General features: G+C 54.4%; 1 protein-coding gene across 1 annotated transcript; it reads right to left on the bottom strand.

The window, feature by feature from the left end:
• Window positions 1-1497: 1497 nt before the first annotated feature.
• On the bottom strand, window positions 1498-18675 carry IFT27 (intraflagellar transport 27). The gene is made up of 7 exons (XM_019446788.2): window positions 18198-18675; window positions 12283-12362; window positions 11636-11695; window positions 10431-10490; window positions 8406-8523; window positions 7387-7496; window positions 1498-1750 (listed from the first exon to the last, which is right to left on the bottom strand). Exons 1-7 carry the CDS (start codon window positions 18229-18231, stop codon window positions 1652-1654), a joined length of 561 nt encoding a protein of 186 aa, XP_019302333.1. The 5' UTR covers window positions 18232-18675; the 3' UTR covers window positions 1498-1651.
• Between the last annotated feature and the right edge of the window lie 2692 nt (window positions 18676-21367).

Here is a 21367-nt window from a genome sequence, read left to right as displayed (position 1 = left end):
AGAGGTTGGCAGGGGGGGCGGCAGGTTCCCAACAGCAGGGCCAGTTCTGCCACCTCCCATCGTGCCCTGGGGAAAGCGTCTGGCCCCAGCCTTTTGTCCTCTCTTAACACCTCTTTGTCCCCAGCTCAGGGTCCCCGTAACCAACCCTGGAGCAACTGGAAACGTCCCCTCCATGGCTCCTTGGTTGTTTTTGGTAGGTTTCCCTTCCGTGGCCCGAGATCAGCAGCTTGGCATTGCTAGAAAAGGCGCCTAGAAAAAAAGCCCCACGTGTCGTAGGTCCTCCACGACCACCTTTGGAAGAAATGACTCAGTCGGAAGCCTGCGGTGGCTGCTTTGGGTTCATGTGAAATGACCCTTAGAGGAAGGGGCTGGGGCCGGGTGGGGCCTGGCATGGTGCCTCCATGTGCCCGATGCCTTTCACCTGTTATTTCACTTCTTGTGGTCACCTCGAGGGGCAGCCTCGCCGACCCCCTTTGCAGATGGGAAGGCTTCCACCTGCTCCGGGCCAGGCCAAACCGGGGCGGGGGTGGGGGGCGGGGGTGAGTAGGGGGGGGAGGAGAGGGAGGTGGAAGGGGCAGCAGCTGTGAGCAGGGCTCTGGAGTCCACGATCCTGGCTCTAACACCCCTTGGCTAAGTTACTTAATTCTGACTCCGGCTCCTCAATCCGTAGAAGTGGGACGACAAGACTGCACGGCAAGGATTAAATTAGCTAATATATGTAACGTGCTTAGCCCAGGCAGAGACATGGCCAGCCGTCAACAGCACCCAGAGTAATTTTCGTGATCATCGCTGCCATTGGGACAAACCCAGGTCTGTCCACCCCGAAGCTGGCGCTCTGCACCAAGCTGGGGGGGGGGGGGGTGCGGGCTGAGGGAGGGTGATGAAGCCGAGGGCCCCTGGGGGGGAGGGCGCGGTGACAGGCGGCTTTCCAAGCCAGACTGCGGCCCACAGCCCTGATGTAAGAGGCTATGAGGAACCTCTGTGGGTCTTTAATCAGGGGAGTACAAGGGTGAATATGGGGTTTTAGGAAGATTAATCTGGCAGCAGGCACAGGGTGGAAAAAGAGTCAAGCTTAGTACAGAGAATTATGACGGCTGCCAGGCTCCGAGAGGCAGGTCAGTGAAGGAAAACGGCCTGGTTCTCGGCTCCCTGGGCACCCAGGGTTCCCGGCAGCCGGGAAGGGCTGGGGGCCCCGAGGGGGCTGGCAGAGGGCACCGTGTGGTCAGCGACAGTAGCCACTGCAAGGGACCTCTGGCGCCTGCCCAGAAGAGGCAGCAAAGTGAATACGTGAGAATGAGATGGCCACCGGCCCCTCGGCCGTGTGGCCAGTTCCGAGCTGCCATCCCACTGCGGGCTGCGCTCAGTGCAGACCCTCCAGGGCGGGCGGGACCGCCGACTCGGGCAAGTGCCAGCTGCCTCCAGCGAGGGGCCACCAAGGTTCTGAGCGCCGCTCCCCAGGCTGGTCTGGAACCGGGGCTGCCCTGGCCAAGAACGGAAGGAGATGATGCCTCTTTACCTTCTTTTATTTAAAGCCGTCATGAAGCTGTGGGAGGGCCGGGGCAGTTCCAGGGTCCCTTGGCCCCGAGGAGCCGCGGCCGCTGGTGGCTCCCCAGCAGCACGGCGCCTGGTGAGGCGCAGCCCACCCCGGCCCTCACAGCAGCGCGTGGAACACCTCCACCTTCTCCCGGTACAGGTGGTGGAACTGCTTGGCCAGGCAGCGGAAGGGGGCTTCACAGTTCTCCAGCTCCTTCTGTAGAGACAAGAAGCCGGTGGTGTTACCGGATCGCTGCCGTTCACCTCACCGGCAGGGCTGGCGACAACCGCACCCTCTGTGTAGGAAGGAAACGGAGACGCCGACAGGTTATGGGAACTTGCAAAAGCCACACACCTGTCAGTGGTGAAGCTCGGTCTGTACCGGACGTTTCTACAAAGCGTGTACTTTCGGCCACGCTCACCAACGTGTGTGACGGGAGATGAGACTCAGACGCGTCCTCCCTTAGGTTTGACTGGGGCCCCGAAGGCCAAAGCAAAATCACAGACGGGCAAGGATGCCCACAGTCACCTTGAGTCAGGCAAGGCCGTGGCACTGACCCCTGGGGTGCCTCTCCCTCACCCCGAGCCCAGTGGGAGGTTCCGAGATGAAGACCGAGGCCCGGGGGGCTCAGGCCAGTGCCGGGGCCAGGCCTGGGAAGCATCGAGGTCCAACTGGGGCTGGCTGCTTTGATGGCCCAGCCAGGAGAGGGTCGCAGCAGCCCTGCCCTGGACCAGCGGTGGCCTGAGCGGGGAGCCGGCCTGGTGTGGCCTTGAAGGGACTCTGCACGGACGTGCTCCAGGAGGGCGATGGCCCCAACAAGAACAGAGGGAGCCAGGCTGCGGCAGGGTGAGGGGGCGTCACCTGTGATCTGCAGGTGGGGGGGGGGGGGTTCTGCCAGTGGGCCCGGGAGGGGGCATCATGGCGGTGCTCCCAAGGCGCCAGCCTGAGACACCCGGCAAGTCCAGAGGGACTGTAGCAGGTCCCAGCAGGGCTACCTGAGCCGCCTCTCCCGCAGGCTGCGGGCTTGCGAGGAAGCACAAGTGTAGGACCTCGGACCAGCGGCCCGGCCTCCCACGGCAGGTGTGGCAGGAGGCATGGACGCTAAGTCATTAGGAACCTACAGAACCCGGCACAGCGCTGTGCATTTTCATCACTGAAGTGAGTATTTTGTGACTAACGGTGCCCAAAGGACTTTTTGTTCTCGGAGAGATGAGGAAAGTTCCGGAGGTGGCCCTAGACTTTTCTCTACGGGGTGGGAAGAGCCGGCCCTCCAGGGTGAACGCGGACGAGCTCTTAGGGAAAGAAAATGGTAGCCTCTCAACGTAGCTACCGCCCTCGCACTCTCTGTGTGCACGTGTGCATCTGTGACTTACCGACTGTTTTGCAAAATAAGTTGCCAGAAGAAAGAGCCCGCTCCTTTCGGGGCAGAAGCTCAAGCTGTGAACGCATGAGAACCTGTTTTCAAACAATCCTAGGCAGCTGCCACAAGTGTAGCCTTGACAAGAGGCAACGAAAGGGAAGGATTTCCAAACTGAAGAATGTTCTGAAGTCATCGAGCCCACTGCCCTCGTCTTGTAGGGGAGCGGTCTGCGGCCCAGGGCGAGTGCAGTGGCTCAGCTGGTGTGTGCAGAGCCGGGCCGGGGATTCGAGGTCCCCAACGGGAGAAGAGCGGCCTTTCCGCTCCGCCAGCTGGGGCGACAGAAATGCACAACGGAAACCAGTTCTCACGGAGCGTGTTACCCAGACTTTCTAGCAAGGGACATCCCAAGGTGAAGGAGACAAGTTGGCCAAGAGCCGACACAGAGGGGGCGGTGCTGAGGAACGAGGGGGGCCGTCTGTAGGCGAGACAAGAACCCCCACTGTCAAGGACCAGCAGCCCTCCAGTCGGACAGGAGAGGAAGAACTCAGTCACATCGGCAACGCCAATGTTAAATAGTAAAATGTTACACCGGCTGAAAGCATAGTTAAGTAAGGAGCGGAAAGAGAACGAGGCCTACACAGGACACACACAGGGATTTCCAAATGAATCTGAAAGCTCCCAGAAGCAACATGTGGGGAAAACACAATATTAAATAATAATATAATATATATATATATATAAAATATAAACAGTTATATAAATATATATTTATATAAATATATTAATATATTATATATATTTATATATTATATATTATATAAATATTATTTATATAATACGTATTATATAAATATTATTTACATATTATATATTATATAAACATTATCTATATATTATATATTATATATTTATATAAGTTTATATATATAAATTTATTAACATAAACATATATATTAACATAATATATAATATATAATGCATATTTATTCATATTAATATATAATATATTAATATATATTTAATTTATTTATAATATTTATTTATAATATTTATTTAAATATATATATTTATATATAATATATAAATAATATTAAAAAGTTAAGAAATACAGTGGAGATGAGCCTCTCTGTGTACCAGGGAGCACTCCTGAAGTAGCAGATGTAGACGGAACCATTTTCCGAAGGCATTAAGAGGGTTTGCCAATGACAAGAATCCTGGAACCCTTCTGTTAACCGATCACAGTGTCACTGACATACCCCAGAGGATGTCCGCTTTGTGTGAAAGATCCTTAGAACAGGCTCTCAGACCAGTGCTCAATCTGGCCTATAGTTCTGCCCCTGAGAGTCCCAAAGTTGGTTCTGTGGCAGGCCAGAGCTCCTTCTAGAAGGTCCTCGTGCTAGACAGGCCTGCGTTCTAGTCCTGGTCCGACTGCTCATAAGCTGGGCAACCAGGGAGAGCTATGTGACCTTTCGGAGTCTGCTCGGCATCTGTAAGACAGGGACAGCAGTGGCTGTCTGCCAGGGCTTCCAGAAGTGTCGGCAGAGAACGTGTGCAAACACCTAGCCCATAGCAGGCCCTCAGCAAACGTCGGTTCCCTCCCTCACCTTCCTGCAAGAGGAACCCTCCTCAAGAAGGAGGGGATCCTTCCTGAACTTGCTTGCATTTCATACTGTCCTACACCAATGGACACTTTATGTTTCTATAACGTCCTTAAAACAATGCTTAATGTCAAATACTGAGGGGTGTTAGAAAGTCTAAAGAGGAACCGCAAAAGACCCCAAATGGCAAAAGCAATCCCGAGAAAGAAGAACCAAGTTGGAGGGGTCAACGTGTCCTGATTTCAAACTATATTATGAAGCAGCGACAATCAAAACAGGATGGCCCTGGCATAAAAACAGATACAAAGACCAACGGAACAGAACTGAGATCCCAGAAATAAACCCCTGCATACGTGGGCGATAGTCTCTGTGATAAATGATGCTGGGAAAACCAGATATTCACATGCAAGAGAATGAAGCTTTTACAGCATTCACAAAAATTAACTCGGAATGGACTCGAGGTCTGAACTTAAGACCGAAAACCATAAAAGTCCTAGAAGAAAACGTCGGGAAAAAGCTCTTGGACACGGAACTTGGCAATGATTTTATGGATATAACAGCAAAGCACAAGCAGCGGAAGCAAAAATCAATAAGTGGGACTACATCAAACTGAAAAGCTTCTGTGCAGTAAAAGAAACAACAAAATGAAAAGAGCAGGGGCGCCTGGGTGGCTCGGTCGGTTAAGCGTCCGACTTCGGCTCAGGTCATGATCTCGCGGTCAGTGGGTTTGAGCCCCGCGTCGGGCTCTGTGCGGACAGCTCGGAGCCTGGAGCCTGCTTCGGATTCTGTGTCTCCTTCTCTCTCTGCCCCTCCCCTGCTTGTGCTCTGCCTTTCTCTCTCTCTCTCTCTCTCAAAAATAAACACTAAAACAAAACAAAAAACGAAAGGGCAACCGATGGAAAACGAGGAAATACTTGCAAACCACACATCCGATAAGGGGCGAATGCTCAAAATATATGAGGAACTTAGATAACTCAATAGCAAAAACGTAAATAATCGGGTTTAAAAAAATGGGCAGAGGAGCGAACAGACGTTTTCCCGAAAAGGATATTCAAGTGACGAACTGGTACGTGAGAAGGTGCCAGACGCTTCTCACCCGCAGGGGAAGGCGAGTCAAAACCACGACCAGACCCACCTCGCACCTCTTGGGATGCCCGTTACCCTAGAGAGATGGCAGGTGCCGGCGAGGACGTGGAGAGAAAGGGACCCCCCCCCCCCCCGGGACTGCTGGTAGGAACGCAAAGGGGTGAGGCCACTCTGGAAAAGCGTGGAGGTCCCTCAACTGTTAAAACTTGAACTACCGGGTGGTCCAACAATCCCGCCTCTGGGTAAATACCCAAAGGAAATGAAGTCGCTGCTTTGAAGAGATGTCTGGACCCTCATGCTCACTGCATTATTCCTAATAGCCAAGATGTGCAAACAACTTAAGTGTCCATCAACGGATGAATCAGAGACCGTGGTCTGTGTATGTGCGTAATGGGATATTGCTCAGCCATAAAAGGGAAGGAAATCCTGCTGCCTGTGACACCGTGGCTGAACCTTGAGGGCATCATGCTAAGTAAAAAGAAGGCAGACAGATTCTCGCTTACGCGTGGATCTAAAGAAACAGGAGTCACGGCAGCACAAAGCAGGTGGGGGGGTTGCCAGGGGAGGTGGGGGAAATGAGCGAAGGGCGCCAAGTTCCAGTTTTAAGATGAGTAAGTTCTGGGGGCGCCCGGGTGGCTCAGTCGGCTAGGCGTCCAACCCTCGGTTTCTGCTCAGGCCATGACCTCACGGTTTCGTGGGGTCGGGCCCCGTGTGGGGCTCTGCGCTGATGGCGTGGAGCCTGCTTGGGATTCTCTCTCTCTCTCCACCCCACCCCTGCCTGCGCTGTCTCTGTTTCTCTCAAGATAAATAAACTTTAAAAAAAAAAAGAAAAAAACAACGTCTGCTCGCCTTGCGGAACATTCGCAGAACAAGTTACTCGCAATCCAAGCTCCTATCGTATGGCCTGATGTGGGTGGCTCAAGGGCACCAAAGATGAGAAACCCCTATCCTCAAAAGCTCACGAATTTGAATTTCATTAGTTGAGCATTTGCGATGATCGGGCCAGAAGGTAAGAGGGACACTTATCTTTGTAGAGTCTAGGACTGAAAAACTTTGAGGCAACAACACTATCCAGAAGATGACTAGGGGGAATAATTCCATGTGAAAAAGCAAATATTGATCGAGCGTGTGTTACGCACTAGGCTTTGTGCCAATGTTTTCGTATTCGCCATCTGACTTAATTCTCCTATTTGTCACTCAATGAGGAATGGGAGTTTATTATCCCCATTTTACAGGTGAGGAGACTGAGGCACCAAGAAACTAACGGACCCGCCAAGGGTCCCACGGTTCAGTCCTGCTGCTTCGCCATCGGTGGGCAGAGAGCTGGCCTTTACCCGCCAAGGAAGCAGGCCGCTTTGGGGGGACTTAAAAGGTTCACATCCGCACGGCAACTGAACAGTCATGGGACCTTGGGCGAGTCCCTTCACCTCCTCAACACGGAAGTGGGGCTTATTAAGGGCCCGGCTCCCAGGCCCACGGGACCGTGAGGACTGTGAGATAATGTGCCGGCACCGTGATCCATCCCGTCTCACGCGAATGCCAACGGTCGCTACGATCGAACCCAACGCGCTTGCGTTTCTTATTAAACTGAGATACAACTTTTTCCAGGGCCGGCCGGCCGATCTGCTTTACCGTAGCGCACGAGTGGCTCCTGAGAAAAGATCCTGGACTAGGAATGGGAACATCAGCTCCAAATGAGAACCTGGGTATGGGAGCATACTGACTCCATGCCTACGAGGTCACGTGAGAAACCACACCCAGGAGGGGCCCAGTCCAGACGTGGCCACGGAGCAGGCGGAGGTACTTACCGCGGATGTTTCAAAACATTCCAGGCCTTGGCCCAGGGCCCACGCCCGGGCCTGAGCCGAATCCACCGCCCGTCTGCCGGCCAGGTCTGTCTTGTTCCCCACTAACACACCTACTCAAAAGAAACAACCAAAGCATCACATTGAACTGTGGCAGCCTGGGAGGACAGCTGGAGAGAGAAAAGAGCAAAGCACACGGATTTTGAGGGGTCTGAAACACTGGGGGAGGCTGCCTGATTCGAGGTGGTGAGCACCGGGAGAGAGAGAGGGTCCAGGGCTGGCCCCCGAGGGCCCCAGGACAGGAGGCGGGCTTTGCTTTTCCCACACAGCTCTTGTTCAGCCCTTCTTCTAGACTTCACGTGGATCTGTCTGCCTTGTCTCCTTAAGGCTGCAAGGCGAGGGCCAAATTTATGTGAGCATTTGTGATAATTCCTAGCACATGGAGCAAACGTTAAAAATGGTCATTAATACTAATCTAAGGGCTGGGCTCAGAGTCAGGGACTCAGAGGTAATTTAGTTCCATTCCCAGCTGCATCAGCTGCAACTAATTTCTGAGCCCGTCTCTGGAGATCGCTTTCCCTGGTCTCTAATGAGGGGAATTTGTTGATCGCACATAGGGATGAAAAATAAACTGATTTAAAGCATTCAGAAGTGACAATAGGACTTGAATGTTTACTTGCGCCCCACATACAGGAGAAAATGAGGAATTCATCCCCAGGGCTGGCTTTCAGAAATAAAATCTCATTCCTATCACTGCACCTTCCCCGTGTTATCTTGAGTCTCCTCTCCGTCACCCTGCAAGGCTGGGGGTGGGGGGCGAGGGGCGTCATCTGCCCATGTTATGGACTCACGGAGGTATGTGGTGACTGTGCCAAGAGGCAGAGCCACTGTTCAATCCAGATCACCATACTCAAAGCCGGGGGCACCGTTTTACACCCGTAGCCACCCCTGCAAGGACCTCGCGCTCATGGACTTGAGGGACGGAGGTGCTGCTGGAAAACGCAGATGGCCGCAGCTCCTACCTGGGAGGGACGTGCCGGGGATCTGGGACCGAGCCTTCTCCAGCCACTTGCTGCAGTTGGTGAAGGACTGCTCGTTGGTCACGTCATAGACGAGACACAAGACGTTGGGACTCTCCCACTGTGCGGGACGGGCCGGATGAGTGCACGTCAGTAACGGTGACAGCGATTTCTAGGCCGGGAGAAAAATCTGGCCTTCCGAGGGAAGGGACAGGGGGTGGGGAGACAACCTCTAATAGGGATGAGAGTCAGAAAACTGAGCCAACCCGCGGGAGAAAACAATTCACCCAAAGGAACGAAGGGGAGGGCACGGGCTCACCTCCGCGCCAGGCTGCCTGCTGGGCGCATTCTGTGCATGGCTGAGAAACCTCCCGACCCTGCAGGGCCGGTCTCAATATCCCTGCTGCCTAGCTAAAGACACTGGGTTCAGAGAGGGTAACTGACTTGCCCAGATCAGACATGCTTTAATGACTGGGGTAGGACTGAGGCTTTTTTCTACCCAGAAAAGCTCTGGCCTGCCACTGGTTTCATTCATTCGTAGTTGGTCGCATTCCTATGGAGGGCCCGCTCTCATGCAACTTATTAGGTTTTTCTGCTTTGCAGGCCTAATAGGCATCCTTTCTTCCATTAGCCAGCCACGGGAAACCTGTTTGTCCCGCATCTTCCTAATAAGGGCTGGCTGTTCCCAATGCAAAGGGCACTTTCTGCTTCTCCTGCAGTGTGCCGGCCCCAGTCCAAACCAGACCAACAACTGGACAGGGCTCACTGTCCCAATTAAGAACCAGGGCCGTGCCCGCGAGGGCCGTCGCCTTCAGGGGCCGCTCGGAGTCCTGGGACGTCCTGCTGCCCGGCACAAGGGCACAGGACAGCCCTGCTCAGGCTGTGATGCCCGTCCTGGTGTGTGAGGCTCTCTTACCCTGCCCTCCCCTCTGGGTACCCCCGTCCTGCACAATTACAGTTTGTTTCTGGTGTGTCCGTAACCTCCAGGGTGTGGGGAAGAATCCTTCCTCCCTCCAGTTGTCCTGGCAAGGCCAGCCCAGGATTGGCTCTAGAGGGCTCACTCCTTCCCAAGGCTAGGCTGCCATTTGGACTGAGCGGATGAACCCCTCACACCTTCACTCCGCAGACTAACTCAAGAAGTCTTGCTTGATCTCCCCTTTTGTGCATGAGGGAGACACCTCTTTCCTCTAGGCCTCAGTGAGGTGACCCAGGGTAGGCCTGGGATCGAGCTGGAGCCAGCGTAGGAGCCCCGAGTCAGGGTTTGAGCCGATGGGTACCAGGTGGCCCTGACTTGCCCAGACACATCCTCCCTCTGCCCAACAGGCCAGCACCCAGGGAGAGGCCGTGCCCACAGCAGGCACGCCGTAAACACCACGGATTGATGCACGAAGCCAAGCCCATGAGAAATGACAATCATCAGATCTCTTTCTTTTAGACAACAAAAAAGGGGCAGAAAACAATTTCTATTAAAATGTGGCCATTCTTGGAAAGGCAGGGGAGGGCTCTGGAGAGCTCAAACCTTGTAATTAGCTCACTGGCCCAGATTAGCAGAACTGTTACCTTGGAAGGTATGGCAAGTGGGATCCTGAGAGGATGGGCGGGTGGGCACGATAAGCCTGGGGCGGCAGTAGGCACAGGGCCCAGAGCAAACCCCGGGGACTGGGCCAAGGTGAGTCTCTCGCTACAGGGAGAAGGAAATATTTGCTCCTGGCATCACCAGCGGGGGCTGTCTAAAGAAGGGGGGCCCAGAGCGCTGCAGGGACTGAGTCACACGGCTCCGGCACATTCTGAACCTGGCCATTCCAGAGCTGGGGGCGGGGGAATCACGTGCACGAGCCAGTCCCGCTGGCCAAGAAGCCGCCAAGTCCCAAGGCTGGGAGGAATGGCCCTTGAAGAACTCTGCCTTGGTAGCATTGTCCTCCAGGCAGCCAGGTTGCAGTGACACTGGCGGGAGAGCAGCGAAGGGGTCAACTTTCTGGTGGAAGGGGGCAGGGGCGGGGGTTAGGGAAAAGGTCACAGGCTACTTGCCAATTTATCCAGCATTTCCGAAAACAGCTCCTTGCCGGCAGAGTCAAAAATGAAGAGTTCCTAGAACCAGAAAGGCAAGTCCCAAGAAAGTCTGCATGTAGAAGGGAAATCGCTGGCCGCAAGTCCCCGAGACGACGCTGGGCTCACCGCAGGCCTGAGACAGCCGGCACAACCAGCACTTTCTGTGTGGCGGCTCACCTCTCCTCACCCCGAACCCAAAAATCCCAGGAGTGCTAAACAGGCTGACACGTGCTCTGGTTTCCAAAAGGTCATTCTGCACTTTGTTAACCAAATTGATTTTCAGATCTTAAGACAATTCTTTTTTAAAGCAGGTCACCGAGTAGGCCTGGGGAAGGCGCTTAAAGTAGGACAGCCTGCCGTCGGTCTCCGATGGTGGGATTCAGACAGAAGACGGAGGATGACCCTTCCTGCCCCTGACCGAACCTCGGCCAGCCCAGGCGAGAGCCCCTCCCCGATGCTGCTGCTCTGGGAAGTCTCCCCCTTCGGCTCCCCTGGGCACTGATGCCCCCTGGCTGGCTTCTGACCCCGGCACAGGGTCTGAAGGTCAGTGCTGTAATCTGCGTTTCATGCTTTCTCACTGCCTCGGGGGTACCTAAAATTGTGTTTTCTCATGGATCTCTTTAAGAAGGCGGTGATTCTTTTGTTGTTAATGTTTATTTTTGAGAGAGCGAGAAAGAGAGACAGAGACAGAGACAGAGCACCAGCAGGGGAGGGGCAGAGAGAGAGAGGGAGACACAGAATCCGAAGCAGGTTCCAGGCTCCGAGCTGTCAGCACAGAACCCGACATGGGGCATGAACCCACAGACCGCGAGACCATGACCTGAGGGGAAGCCGGACGCTTAACTGACTGAGCCACCCAGGTGCCCCGTGGAAGGTAGGGATTCTTAAACCTTCTCTCCAGGAAAGCACGTGCAAACATAATGCCTTGCGATTCAATTTCCAGAGCTGTGGACTCCCGTACAGGGACCCGGGTTAAGGACCCTGATACTCCAGTAAGTTCTGTGAGGGCAGGGCCCATATCCCAGTCCTCCCAGCCTGTATCAGCGACTCTTCCCAAGTGCTCAGACAAGCCTAGGCCAAGTGCTGGTACAGTATTCCCTCTCAGGGAGGAAGACAGTGACCACAGGGACTCTGGGCCCAGCTGGAGGAGCGGTGAGCTCTCTCAGGTCAAGGGCACCACTTACCACGCTGTCCCCCGTGGCAGGGACTGGCACCGTCTTCACCACCAAATCCACCCCTGTCGTCTGCCGAGGAAAACCAAGAATATGCGCGTCAGAGGCTCCCAAGAGGCGTGTTACAGGACATGATGAACATCTGATGCCCAGGAGGCAGAAGTGCTATGTTCTGGACTCACTGCTGTAGAAGTCAGACAGGACCAACTAGGCTCCTCCCACTCCCGGCTCACAAGGAGGTGTATATGGTCACCCAGTGGGCCACCGGCCCGTCTGCGCCACAGGCAGCCTCACGCCCTGAGGCTCGTGGAAAAGTGATCTCCACGTGGCCATTCAAGCAGCCTCCCATCAGACTGTAGGGCTTCTTAAGGAATTCTGGAAAGTCACTCCCTCAGGGCTGAAGGACGATCATTTCTCTTTAAATTCTTTTTTAAGTTTATTTATTTATTTTGAGAGAGAGACAGTATGAGCAGGGGAGGGGCAGAGAGGTGGGGGGGGAGAGAGAGATTCCCAAGCAGGGTCTGCATTGTCAGCACAGAGCCCGGCGCGGGGCTCAAACTCACGAAAACAAGAGTCGGGTGCTTAACTGACTGAGCCACCCAGGCGCCCCCAATCGTTTCTCTTTAAGCCTTGGCCAGCCTACGACTCCCACGTCTCACCAGGGTGTAGTTCTTCTGGAAATGGGCTCCATCGCTGCGGAAGATCTGTGCCAGGGCGGTCTTGCCCACTGCCGGGTCTCCTGTGAGGTCAGAGGAGGGGAAAACCATCATTTCTGTCCTGATCTGGCTTGAGAACTGCCCCCCCCCCCACTCCAGAGCGCTAAGTTAGAAACCAGAAACTTCAATGAGTTTTCAGAGAAGACGTACTTGGCTCTCATGGGGACTTGGGAGGTGGCCGGCAGGGCCACGGGTCCGGGAGACCAGTCTTCAAAGCCCGGTTGCATTTCTTCAAGGGTAATCCTTTCATCCAAAAGAACTGACCCAGAAGGTAACAGAGCTTAAGGAAGGCTTCAGAGCACTCGGAACAGAGCTGACACACTGTTTCACTGCACACACCCCATGGGGAAAAGCTGTCACTTTCAAACTTGAACGTGCTTTGAAGTCTCGAAGGTAAAGGGCTCAGTCTCATAGGCTCACCTGCCTAACGGAACCAATCTGAGTTCAGAGCTCCCATACTTAGGACCCTGCGTGCTTCTTTCGGGGTGGGGGGTGGCGAGAGCTGGGAGGGTTTCTGCATTTACGGGAAGCAAGGAGTCCGCCTGCTACATCGGCCAACCTGAAATCCATTTCCAAGTGACACGTTCCACTCCGGCCTCGGCGTGCCCAGCAGCACTGCGGATCCGTCATCCCAGGGGCCTCCCCACGTCTGTCTACAGTCTATCGACAACAGCCACCGTTTCCCCCGAGCTTGCTTTACGCCTCCCGGGGTTTACCTCCCCGCCTGCCTTCGTGGGTCGACAGCCTCATGAATCGGTATCTCCAAACTAAAGGTTTATGTCATAGTTTCAGTTTGAGATCTGGACCTTTCACAAGACTGTGGGGAGCAATTTTTTTTTTTTTTTAATATTTATTTTTGGGAGACAGCGAGACAGAGTGCAAGCAGGGGAGGGGCAGAGAGAGAGGGAGACACAGAATTGGAAGCAGGCTCCAGGCTCTGAGCTTTCAGCGCAGAGCCCGACGCGGGGCTCGAACCCACGAAGCGTGGGATCATGGCCTGGGCCGAAGTTGGACGCTTAACCGACTGAGTCCCCCAGGCGCCCCTGTGGGGAGCAATTTAATCTGGAGGCTCTCCATGCCCACCCCTAGTCCCCCTGTCCCACCCCCAACCGCTTCCCCATGACCCTGCTCTGCCTCTGGCGATGCCAGCCTCGTTCTCATTCGTGAGATCTTCTGGGCCTTGAGTGTTACAGATTCTCCTTCCGGCCCAGGCTCCTCAGCAAAGCCACCAGTGCGTTCGTGTCCGTCTGTCTTGTGCCCTCTGGGGCGATCGCCCTGCTTTCGCTCTGTTTTACGGTCGGCTTCCAGGTGCCTCTTGACTTCTCCGCAGCCCGCTGCTCTGTTCGCTTTTCGGTTTTGACTTTTCCCACCCATATAATCTTCTCTTGCGAGGCCATTACTTGCCTACTTGTGGCATTTCTCCTGTGCACCCCTCCAGGGCTGAGTGAGCTACTCAGTCTTGCTTTTCTGTTGACCACCGCGTCTTAGAAGGGAACCGTTCCCACGGTCCTGTTCCCTCCTTCCTAGCCCCCACCCCCTACCGTGACCGTCAGCCTCACTTGCCAGATGAAGCTTCCGAGGCTCAGGGAAAGCTGGGTAATCGGGCGCAGGATTCCTACATCTCACTCTTCCCGCCGGACCCCACTCCTCTCCTAGCGCTCAGGGACACTCCTGACCCGTTTCTAACGCTGCCCCTGCAGGCCCCCATCGCCGCAGCCTTGCCTGACATCAGAGGCGGCCACGGGCTGCACGGTGGCCGGGTACCCATCCATCTCCGAACAAACAGAGCATATCACTCTCCCTCTTGCGCTCTGTCTCCACCCGCTTGACTCCAATTTTGCGTCTGAATCCAGTTGGAAATTGGCTCTTCCTGCTCGTGAAATCCCCCACAGATTTGTTCTAGTTAATTTCATAAATCTTCCTTCCGACTGTCAGTCAGAGTCACCCACACTTATGGAAAACCTCGAGCGTCGGCTGAGGAGGGATCCGGCACAAGGAAGGGAAGTAACTGATAAACACATTTGCAGAGCAACACGATGACAAGTGCAAAGGCAAACAGCGCAAGCTGAGAACCAAAGCATCTGAGGGTGCGTCGAGGAAAGGAACGAATGAGCAGTTTCGGTAGCGAGGCCGACTTCCTCGGGGTGGTAGGGGGGAGGGGGCTGAGCCTGGGGGACAGAGGGAGGGACGCCTGCAAAGGCACCATGCGAGGTCACTGCCAAGTCCAATGGCTTTTTCTCGGCTCCCATGCTCCTTGGTGTCTCTGAAGGATGAGTCAGCCCGAAGCAGCCCCCTCCCGCCTGGCCCCCGTGTCCTTCCACTGGCCTGGTTCTCCTGCCTCCGAACGTGGGCACTCCTGTGGGTCTGTCTGCTCCCAGTTAGTCTGTCCCGTTTACTCTCTTTCCCCTGTCACTTCTCTCTCCCACGCTTGGTCTCTATCTCCAACAACCCGTGGATGTTTGCACTAGAATGTTGGGCCTTCAGCCGATCTATCTGTCGACAGCCAGGCTTGCGTCGCACCCCCAGGTCCCAAGGGGTCTTGCTGACCTAACCCACTTGTTCTGCCCACGTCACCAGGTGCTCACGCCTCCCAGCTGTACCCAGGCTCCTGCAACTGCCGTCTCTATCTGCAATTGCCTCCGCTCAATCTCAAGCCCAGCGTTGCCTTTGTCATCCCTGAGGACAGCGCGCTGGTTGCCTCAGGCCTCAGCCCGGGCTCTGTGTCCCGCCCCGGGTCGTGGGAGCCAGGACTCTGCTAACGGGGGTCTCCTCTGCCAGGGGCTTCCTGTCCGGCTCTGCCAGTGCACGTTCTAGAGAAAGACTGGCAGGTGGGGGAGGGCGGATGGACTTGCCCCTTTCCCACGTGCCTGCTGTCTAAGCAGTGCGTTGGCAATGGCCTTTACTCCAGCGGTAGGTATTTACTTCTCTCCAGTTTATTACTGGACCAGCCTTTTTACTCCCGCTCGGGAGACGCCAGCAGCGGGGGGACAGTGCCCTCTTCTCAGGTCTGCGTCTCGGCTCCTCGGGGAGCTCTCTTCCTGAGCTTCCGACGACCTGTCTGCCTCCCTGCCTCCCTCAGCCCGGGGCGGGGGGAACCTTCCTGTAGCTGCTCTAGGTGCTGCCTTCCTGTCCCTTCATCCTTCCAGGACCCGTTTGATGGACATACCACAGTTAACACTCACATCCCACTTGTTCCCCAGCTGTCCCGTACGCCACATCTGGGCTCCACGCCCCTGCGCTCTTGACCTTCGAGAAGCCCTGAGAGGGAACCTCCCTCCAGGTCTCCCTCTTGTCGTCACCCGTGAGGCTCACGGCTGGCAGCATGAGACTTTTCCGAGCCACCTTCTGGCGAGGTGCTATTCTCATCCCCACTGCTACCAAGGGGCAGTAAACCCAAGTCCCCACTCCAGCTGTGTGACCTTGGGTCAGCGATCTCTCCGGGCCTCGGTTGCCATTTCTATAAAAGGCGGACAACAAGCACCTATCTCGTAGAATTGTTAGGAGGACGTAATGAGCTCATATGGGCAGTGCCTGACATACTTCAAGTCATATTTAAGTGGTTTTTAGGTAAATACAACAGATAAATGTCAAGGGTTGTCCCCTCTCCTCATCTGAGCCAGAACAAGGAGCAGCTGTGCTGAGGGATTTCTCTGGTATCTGGGACACAACCGGCATTCTCTTTGTGTTTGCTTGATTATAAAGTATTATGCACGTCTCAGCCCTTCCGTGAGTGTGGGGGCTGCCCTGGTTCACCCCCGTAGTCCCACTGTACCTTGCACGATGATTCACACACAGGTGCTCACTAAATATCTGTTGAATGAATAAAAGCACTTGAACTGAGTATCAGGTCCCTCACTGACTAGTTATGAGAGGGAAAAAAAAGACAGATAAACTCAATTTAAAGAGTAGGCCTGGGAGGGGAGAGGAAAAAATAAAACCAGTGGGGAGGGGGGGTGGTGTATGTGGTGGGGCCAGTGTAGAGAATGAGACTCTGGTGGGTGGTGGGGTAGGGGGGCCTGATTCGCTGTGCTGAGGTCTTTCGGGTCCTGGAAACTTCCAAGAGGAAATGCTTGACCTCAAGGCCCTGAAAGGAGGCTGAAGTTGAGGACTAGACTGGAGTTCAAGAATCACTCAGGCAGTGGCTGAAATCAGGTGAAATCGTACCTGGGGGCTCGGTGTCAAGAGGGGCAAAGAGTCTAGCATTGAGGCTTGAGGACAGTATAGCCGGAGGCTAAACACAAAGCTCTGGAAACCAGATCGCCTGGGTCTGGAGGCCAGCTCTGCTGCATCCAGCTGTGTGACCCAGGGCAAGTGTCTTACCCTCTCTGGGCCTCAGATGCCCCACCTGTAAATAGGATGCCAAATAATACCAGTCCCTCAGGGTTCTTGTGAGGACTCAGTGAGACACCTGTGTTGAGGGTTCGAGTGCAGTGTTGGCACACAGAAGGTGCTCTGTAAGTTAGCCCCGCGGGATGGAAATTGAATTAAAAAGGAAATGAGAGAACAGTCAGAGAAGCCCATTTAAAAAAAATACACAACTTCAGAAAATAAAAACGTTCTTACCTCATCCGCAAGGAAACTGAGGCTTAGAGAAATGCTGTGCCCAAGATGACACAGCCCTTCAAAGGAACAGTCAGAATTACTTTTGTTACACAATACTGCCTCTCCTGGCACTCTGGAAACTACAGATCTCTCTTGAGAACCACCAATTTTTTTCCTCCAGTGTGATCTTAGTTACTACTGTCAGGCATCTGTGTCACCCTTTTCTTTTCCGATTAGAAAGGCCATTAAAAATATCAATTTCAGTCTGGAAGAGAGGAATCAAAAGGGGAATTTTTTTCCCCCTCTATATCATTTCTTTCATGAGCTGGTCGGGGAACCCTAGAGAGATCTCGGGGTTCAACGGTAACACAAATGAAGAGTTTTGCAGCTGGGCAGGCTTGGGGGGCTGAGATCCTGCCTAGGACGTTCCTTCACGAGGGGGTGACCCTGGGCAAGAGACTTGACCTCTCAGTGCCTCGGTAAGATCAAACAATACAGCACCGACCCCAGTGTGCTGCGGTGAGGGGACTGAATGAAGTGCCTGTGTCCGGCATGCACTAAGGACTCAGTAAAGCACATCTGTGTTCAGGGGCCCCAGGTCGAAATCCCGGCAAATATTTTCCTGACTGTGCTGACATACAAAGGGAACAATACAAATAATACAAATGTGAATGCCACATTGGCATTCATTCCACAACTAGTTACTGAGTACCTCCTGGTTCCAGATATTGTTCAGGATGCTTGGGACGTCGGAGTCAACCAGAGATTCCTGCCTTTGGGGGATTCAACATTTATAACCTCCTGAGTGCAGGGCAGCATGGGAAGTCTGGCTCTTAAAGACAACACACATGGCCCTTTTGCAAACTCTGGTCGACTGTACGTTACGGTTTCCCATCCCTGTTACCAGAGGGGGTGCGATCAGGACAAAAAAATCCCACAACTACTGACTACCAAAGTTACTGATGCCTAACACTGGGATACGCCACATGGTTTGGATGAAGCATTTATGGCGTGCTTAGCCTGATTTTTTTTTTTTTTTTTTTTTTTTTTTTTTTTAACGAGTCTACTCCTCCTGAATACAGTTTAAACTGGTGAAGGTGGTCTCAGGGTATGACAGGGGGCGGGGATATCTGCTGGAGCTACAAACGTGCCCTGGGAGAGAATTCTTCCACCCCTAGTGGCATTTACTCTATCAGTAATCGCATTAACTCGTCTTTGGAAGAGAGAAAGGAAAAGAGGGTAGGCAATTTACGCGAACAAAAGCTCTCAGTAACTTACGAAGTCTCTGGATTCTGGAGACTAAATTTCAAACTCACCTGCCAGGATGCATTTGGCCGCCAGCTTCACCATGGTAACCAACCACCTCCGCGGACCAGACAGGGGAAAAGCGGCTGCTAGAAGCGTCGGGGGAGTGGGGGGGGGGGGGGGGGGGGGGCGGGGACTGCCTGGGAAGGGAAGTGGGGACGGCAGACACTCAAGGGGCCTGGGGCCGCGGTGCGGACAGGGACAGTGGGGTCCGGACCCTCTGGGCTGGGGGCGGCTATCGCGCGCGAGGGTCGGGGCGGAGGCGCAGAGGAGCGCCAGACGGGGCCCGGCTTCAGGCCTCAGAAGGCAGCCTGGAAGGTGCGAGCGTGGCGACGGGGCTCCCGCTCGTTCCCAGCCTAGCTCCTGGCAGTGGGGATCGGGAAGCGCGACGCCGCAGCCATCCGACCCCAACCCCAGCACGGCGCCAGACGCGCTCCCCGGGCAACCACTGCCCACCTACCCCGCCTCCTCCTCCTCCTTGCTGACCCTCGATTGGCTGCGGCCAAAAGCTCCCACCCCACCCCGGCTCTCGGAGGCCAGGGGGAGGAGGGGGCGGGGCCCATAGCTCCCCCCGGCCAGACACTTCTTAGTGGTGTCTGCCCGTCAAGCTCACTCCGCTAGACGAATGGCTACTGGAGATGTCAATCATTTCCACCTCCCGCCCCCGCGCCGCCGGAAAGTTCACGGAAATGAAACTCCCAGCCTCCTCCAGCCAGAAGCGGTGAAAAGAGAAGCTTTCTGATTGGCCAGAGGCTGGCTCGGACCATCTTCGGGAGGAAGGGGGATTCGTCGCTCCCCCCGCCCTTCCGGAAGTGAGTTCGCCCAGGAGGGGCGCGTCTGGCGCGCGGGAGTTTGCAGCGGCGCCTGCGCAGTAATGTGGCCGCCGCTGCCGGAGCGGAGCTGTGAGCTGGTTTGACTTCGCAGAGGTTTTTGTGGTTCCAGGTCGCCGGCTCCTGGGAGCAAGACTGTGTCGTGCATCAGGAAATCCGATTCTTGCCCCGCATCTCGCAGGGAAGTCTTGTTTTTAAAGCCCAACGATATTATGCGCTGCAAAATCTAAAATGTGAAAGTATTTCTAGTGATGTCTGTGAAAAGAAGGGAGAACAAGGAAACTTTGATCGGGGGGAGGGGTTGGACTCGGGACTTCGAAGTGCTTTCCGCCAAACCCGTTTCCTCGCTTGTAAAACGGAGAACCTATGAGCTTGCACATAATGAATGAAAGCCGGCCTCCAGGACGTTCCCCAACACACGGGGAGGGTGCACCCATCTCCGCTGACTTTCCGGGGAGGCCCCTCTTGCTCTGTGGTCCGGAAACCAGGCTGAAATCACGGCCGTCGTCCCGGCCTCTTCGCTCCCCTTTAAAGACGGGCTAGCAGAACCCGCCTCTGGGGTTGTCCTGAGGAGTCAAAGAGGGAAGTGTGTTAGGTGCTCAACAGTGAGTGTTGAATGGATGAAAGAGAAGAAATTTATCAGGACATATTTGGCTTATCACCATCATGGTGATGACATCATGGCTAGATGTACCCCCGTTGTCACTCCCGCTGCCCCTCCCCAATCTGGGATGGCTGGCTGGCTGAGAGGGAGGAGCAGCCCCTGGGTGAAGACGCCTGCGCAACGGGTATTCCCATCACTTACCGTTCAGTGACCAGGCACTTTTCTCAGCTGCCCTGTGACTTTGTGTGGCCGCCAGCCGCGTGCAGGGCAGTGAACACACACACACTCACCCAACTGCTGTGAAGGTTTCGGCCTTCATAGGGAGTCAGAATGCCCCTGCCTGGCCTTTCTGCTTCCCCCTCCAGGCTGTGCTGTCCATCATGACCCGGTTAATCCCTCAAAGGACCCCTTGACTGAGTCACCCTCCTGAGACAGGTGCGTGGAGCCGAGACACAGAGACACATCCAGGGGTAGCCTTCTGGAGCCTCCGTTTTCTCGTCTGCGAGGGGGTAATGGTGCCTCTCTCGTAGGTTGTTGTCCTCTGCACCACATCCACTCGTCCTCTCGTGGTTGCTACTCTGATTTTGGTCAGCACCATTGTAAGAGCATTTTGGATTTTTCCAGTGAGGTGCTAAACCCCGTACAGCGAATTCTACTCCACTGCCTCCACGATACCAAGGGCCTTCTCTATATTCTTGATGACTAATGACAGCTGCCTGACTGTCACTGGGTTCAAAGAGGTCAGAGAATTTTGGAGCCATGAGGGCCCCTGAGAAATTCTAGTCTAACCCCTCCCTGAGCAGCTGTAACAGCTAGGGCTGGCATATGTTGAGCACGTACTGGCCTTATTGGAAGCAGTTTAAAGGATTAATTGGCTTAATATTCATGTTCCTATCTGATATGCACAATAACCCCTGTGGGACTTGTATCATCCCTGTTTGTGGTGGGGAAACTGAGGCCCAAATAAGGGAAAGCCTAATGCCCAGAGTCACAAAGCTAGTGAATGGCAGCACTGGGGACTGAACGCAAGTAGACTGTCGACCCCTTTGGTCCCAACAGGGAGCTGTCCAGCCTCCAAGACCTCTCACACTTTCTCCCATCCTAGAGAGTAAATATTTATTGAGTTCCTCGCAGTGAGAGTGGAGTACCGTATGCCAGGCATGTGCTAAACCCTTCACATCCTCTCTCTTGTTCGATGCAGTGACTCTGGGAAGAAGGAGTGATCACTGAGGTCCATGGACAGCCCAAGGTCATGTAACACGTCAGCGGGAGTCAGAACTGGCCTCAGGTCTCCTAGCTCTTGAAACTGATGTCCTCGTGCGTTTCCTGGGTGCGGTCTTACCAGTTTCATTAATAAGCTCTCTTTGAGTGCCTACCCGAGGCCAGATGCTGTGCCGGTGGCTGGGGTTACGAAGTCAAGGTGACAGAGCCCCAGGCGGCTCTGTTGCATTGTGGCCCTGTGGGAGGGGTGGCCAGTGCTGCAGACCTGTTTTCTAGAGGAGGCAGGAATCTGGATTTTGTGTGAAGTCCCCCTGACTCTTAAATGTTGGCAATGCGCTTAAACAAAACACTGCGGCCTCAGTAGAAAACCTCCTCTACCCAGCGTGGAGGCAGGCGATCAAGCAACGACGATCCGTGACTGCTTGGGGTTAAGTGTTGGGGAGGAAAGGACTTGTTGCATTAAGAAAAAAATACTCTTTGGGGGCGCCTGGGTGGCTCAGTTGGTTAAGCGTCTGACTCTTGATTT

Source organism: Panthera pardus, unplaced genomic scaffold (assembly GCF_024362965.1).
Source record: "Panthera pardus isolate Hobbes unplaced genomic scaffold, ASM2436296v1 HiC_scaffold_6, whole genome shotgun sequence".
In the NCBI taxonomy this organism is placed as follows: domain Eukaryota; kingdom Metazoa; phylum Chordata; class Mammalia; order Carnivora; family Felidae; genus Panthera; species Panthera pardus.
The sequence above is the reverse complement of the archived record's forward strand: the minus strand, read 5'-3'. Positions and strand labels throughout refer to the sequence as shown.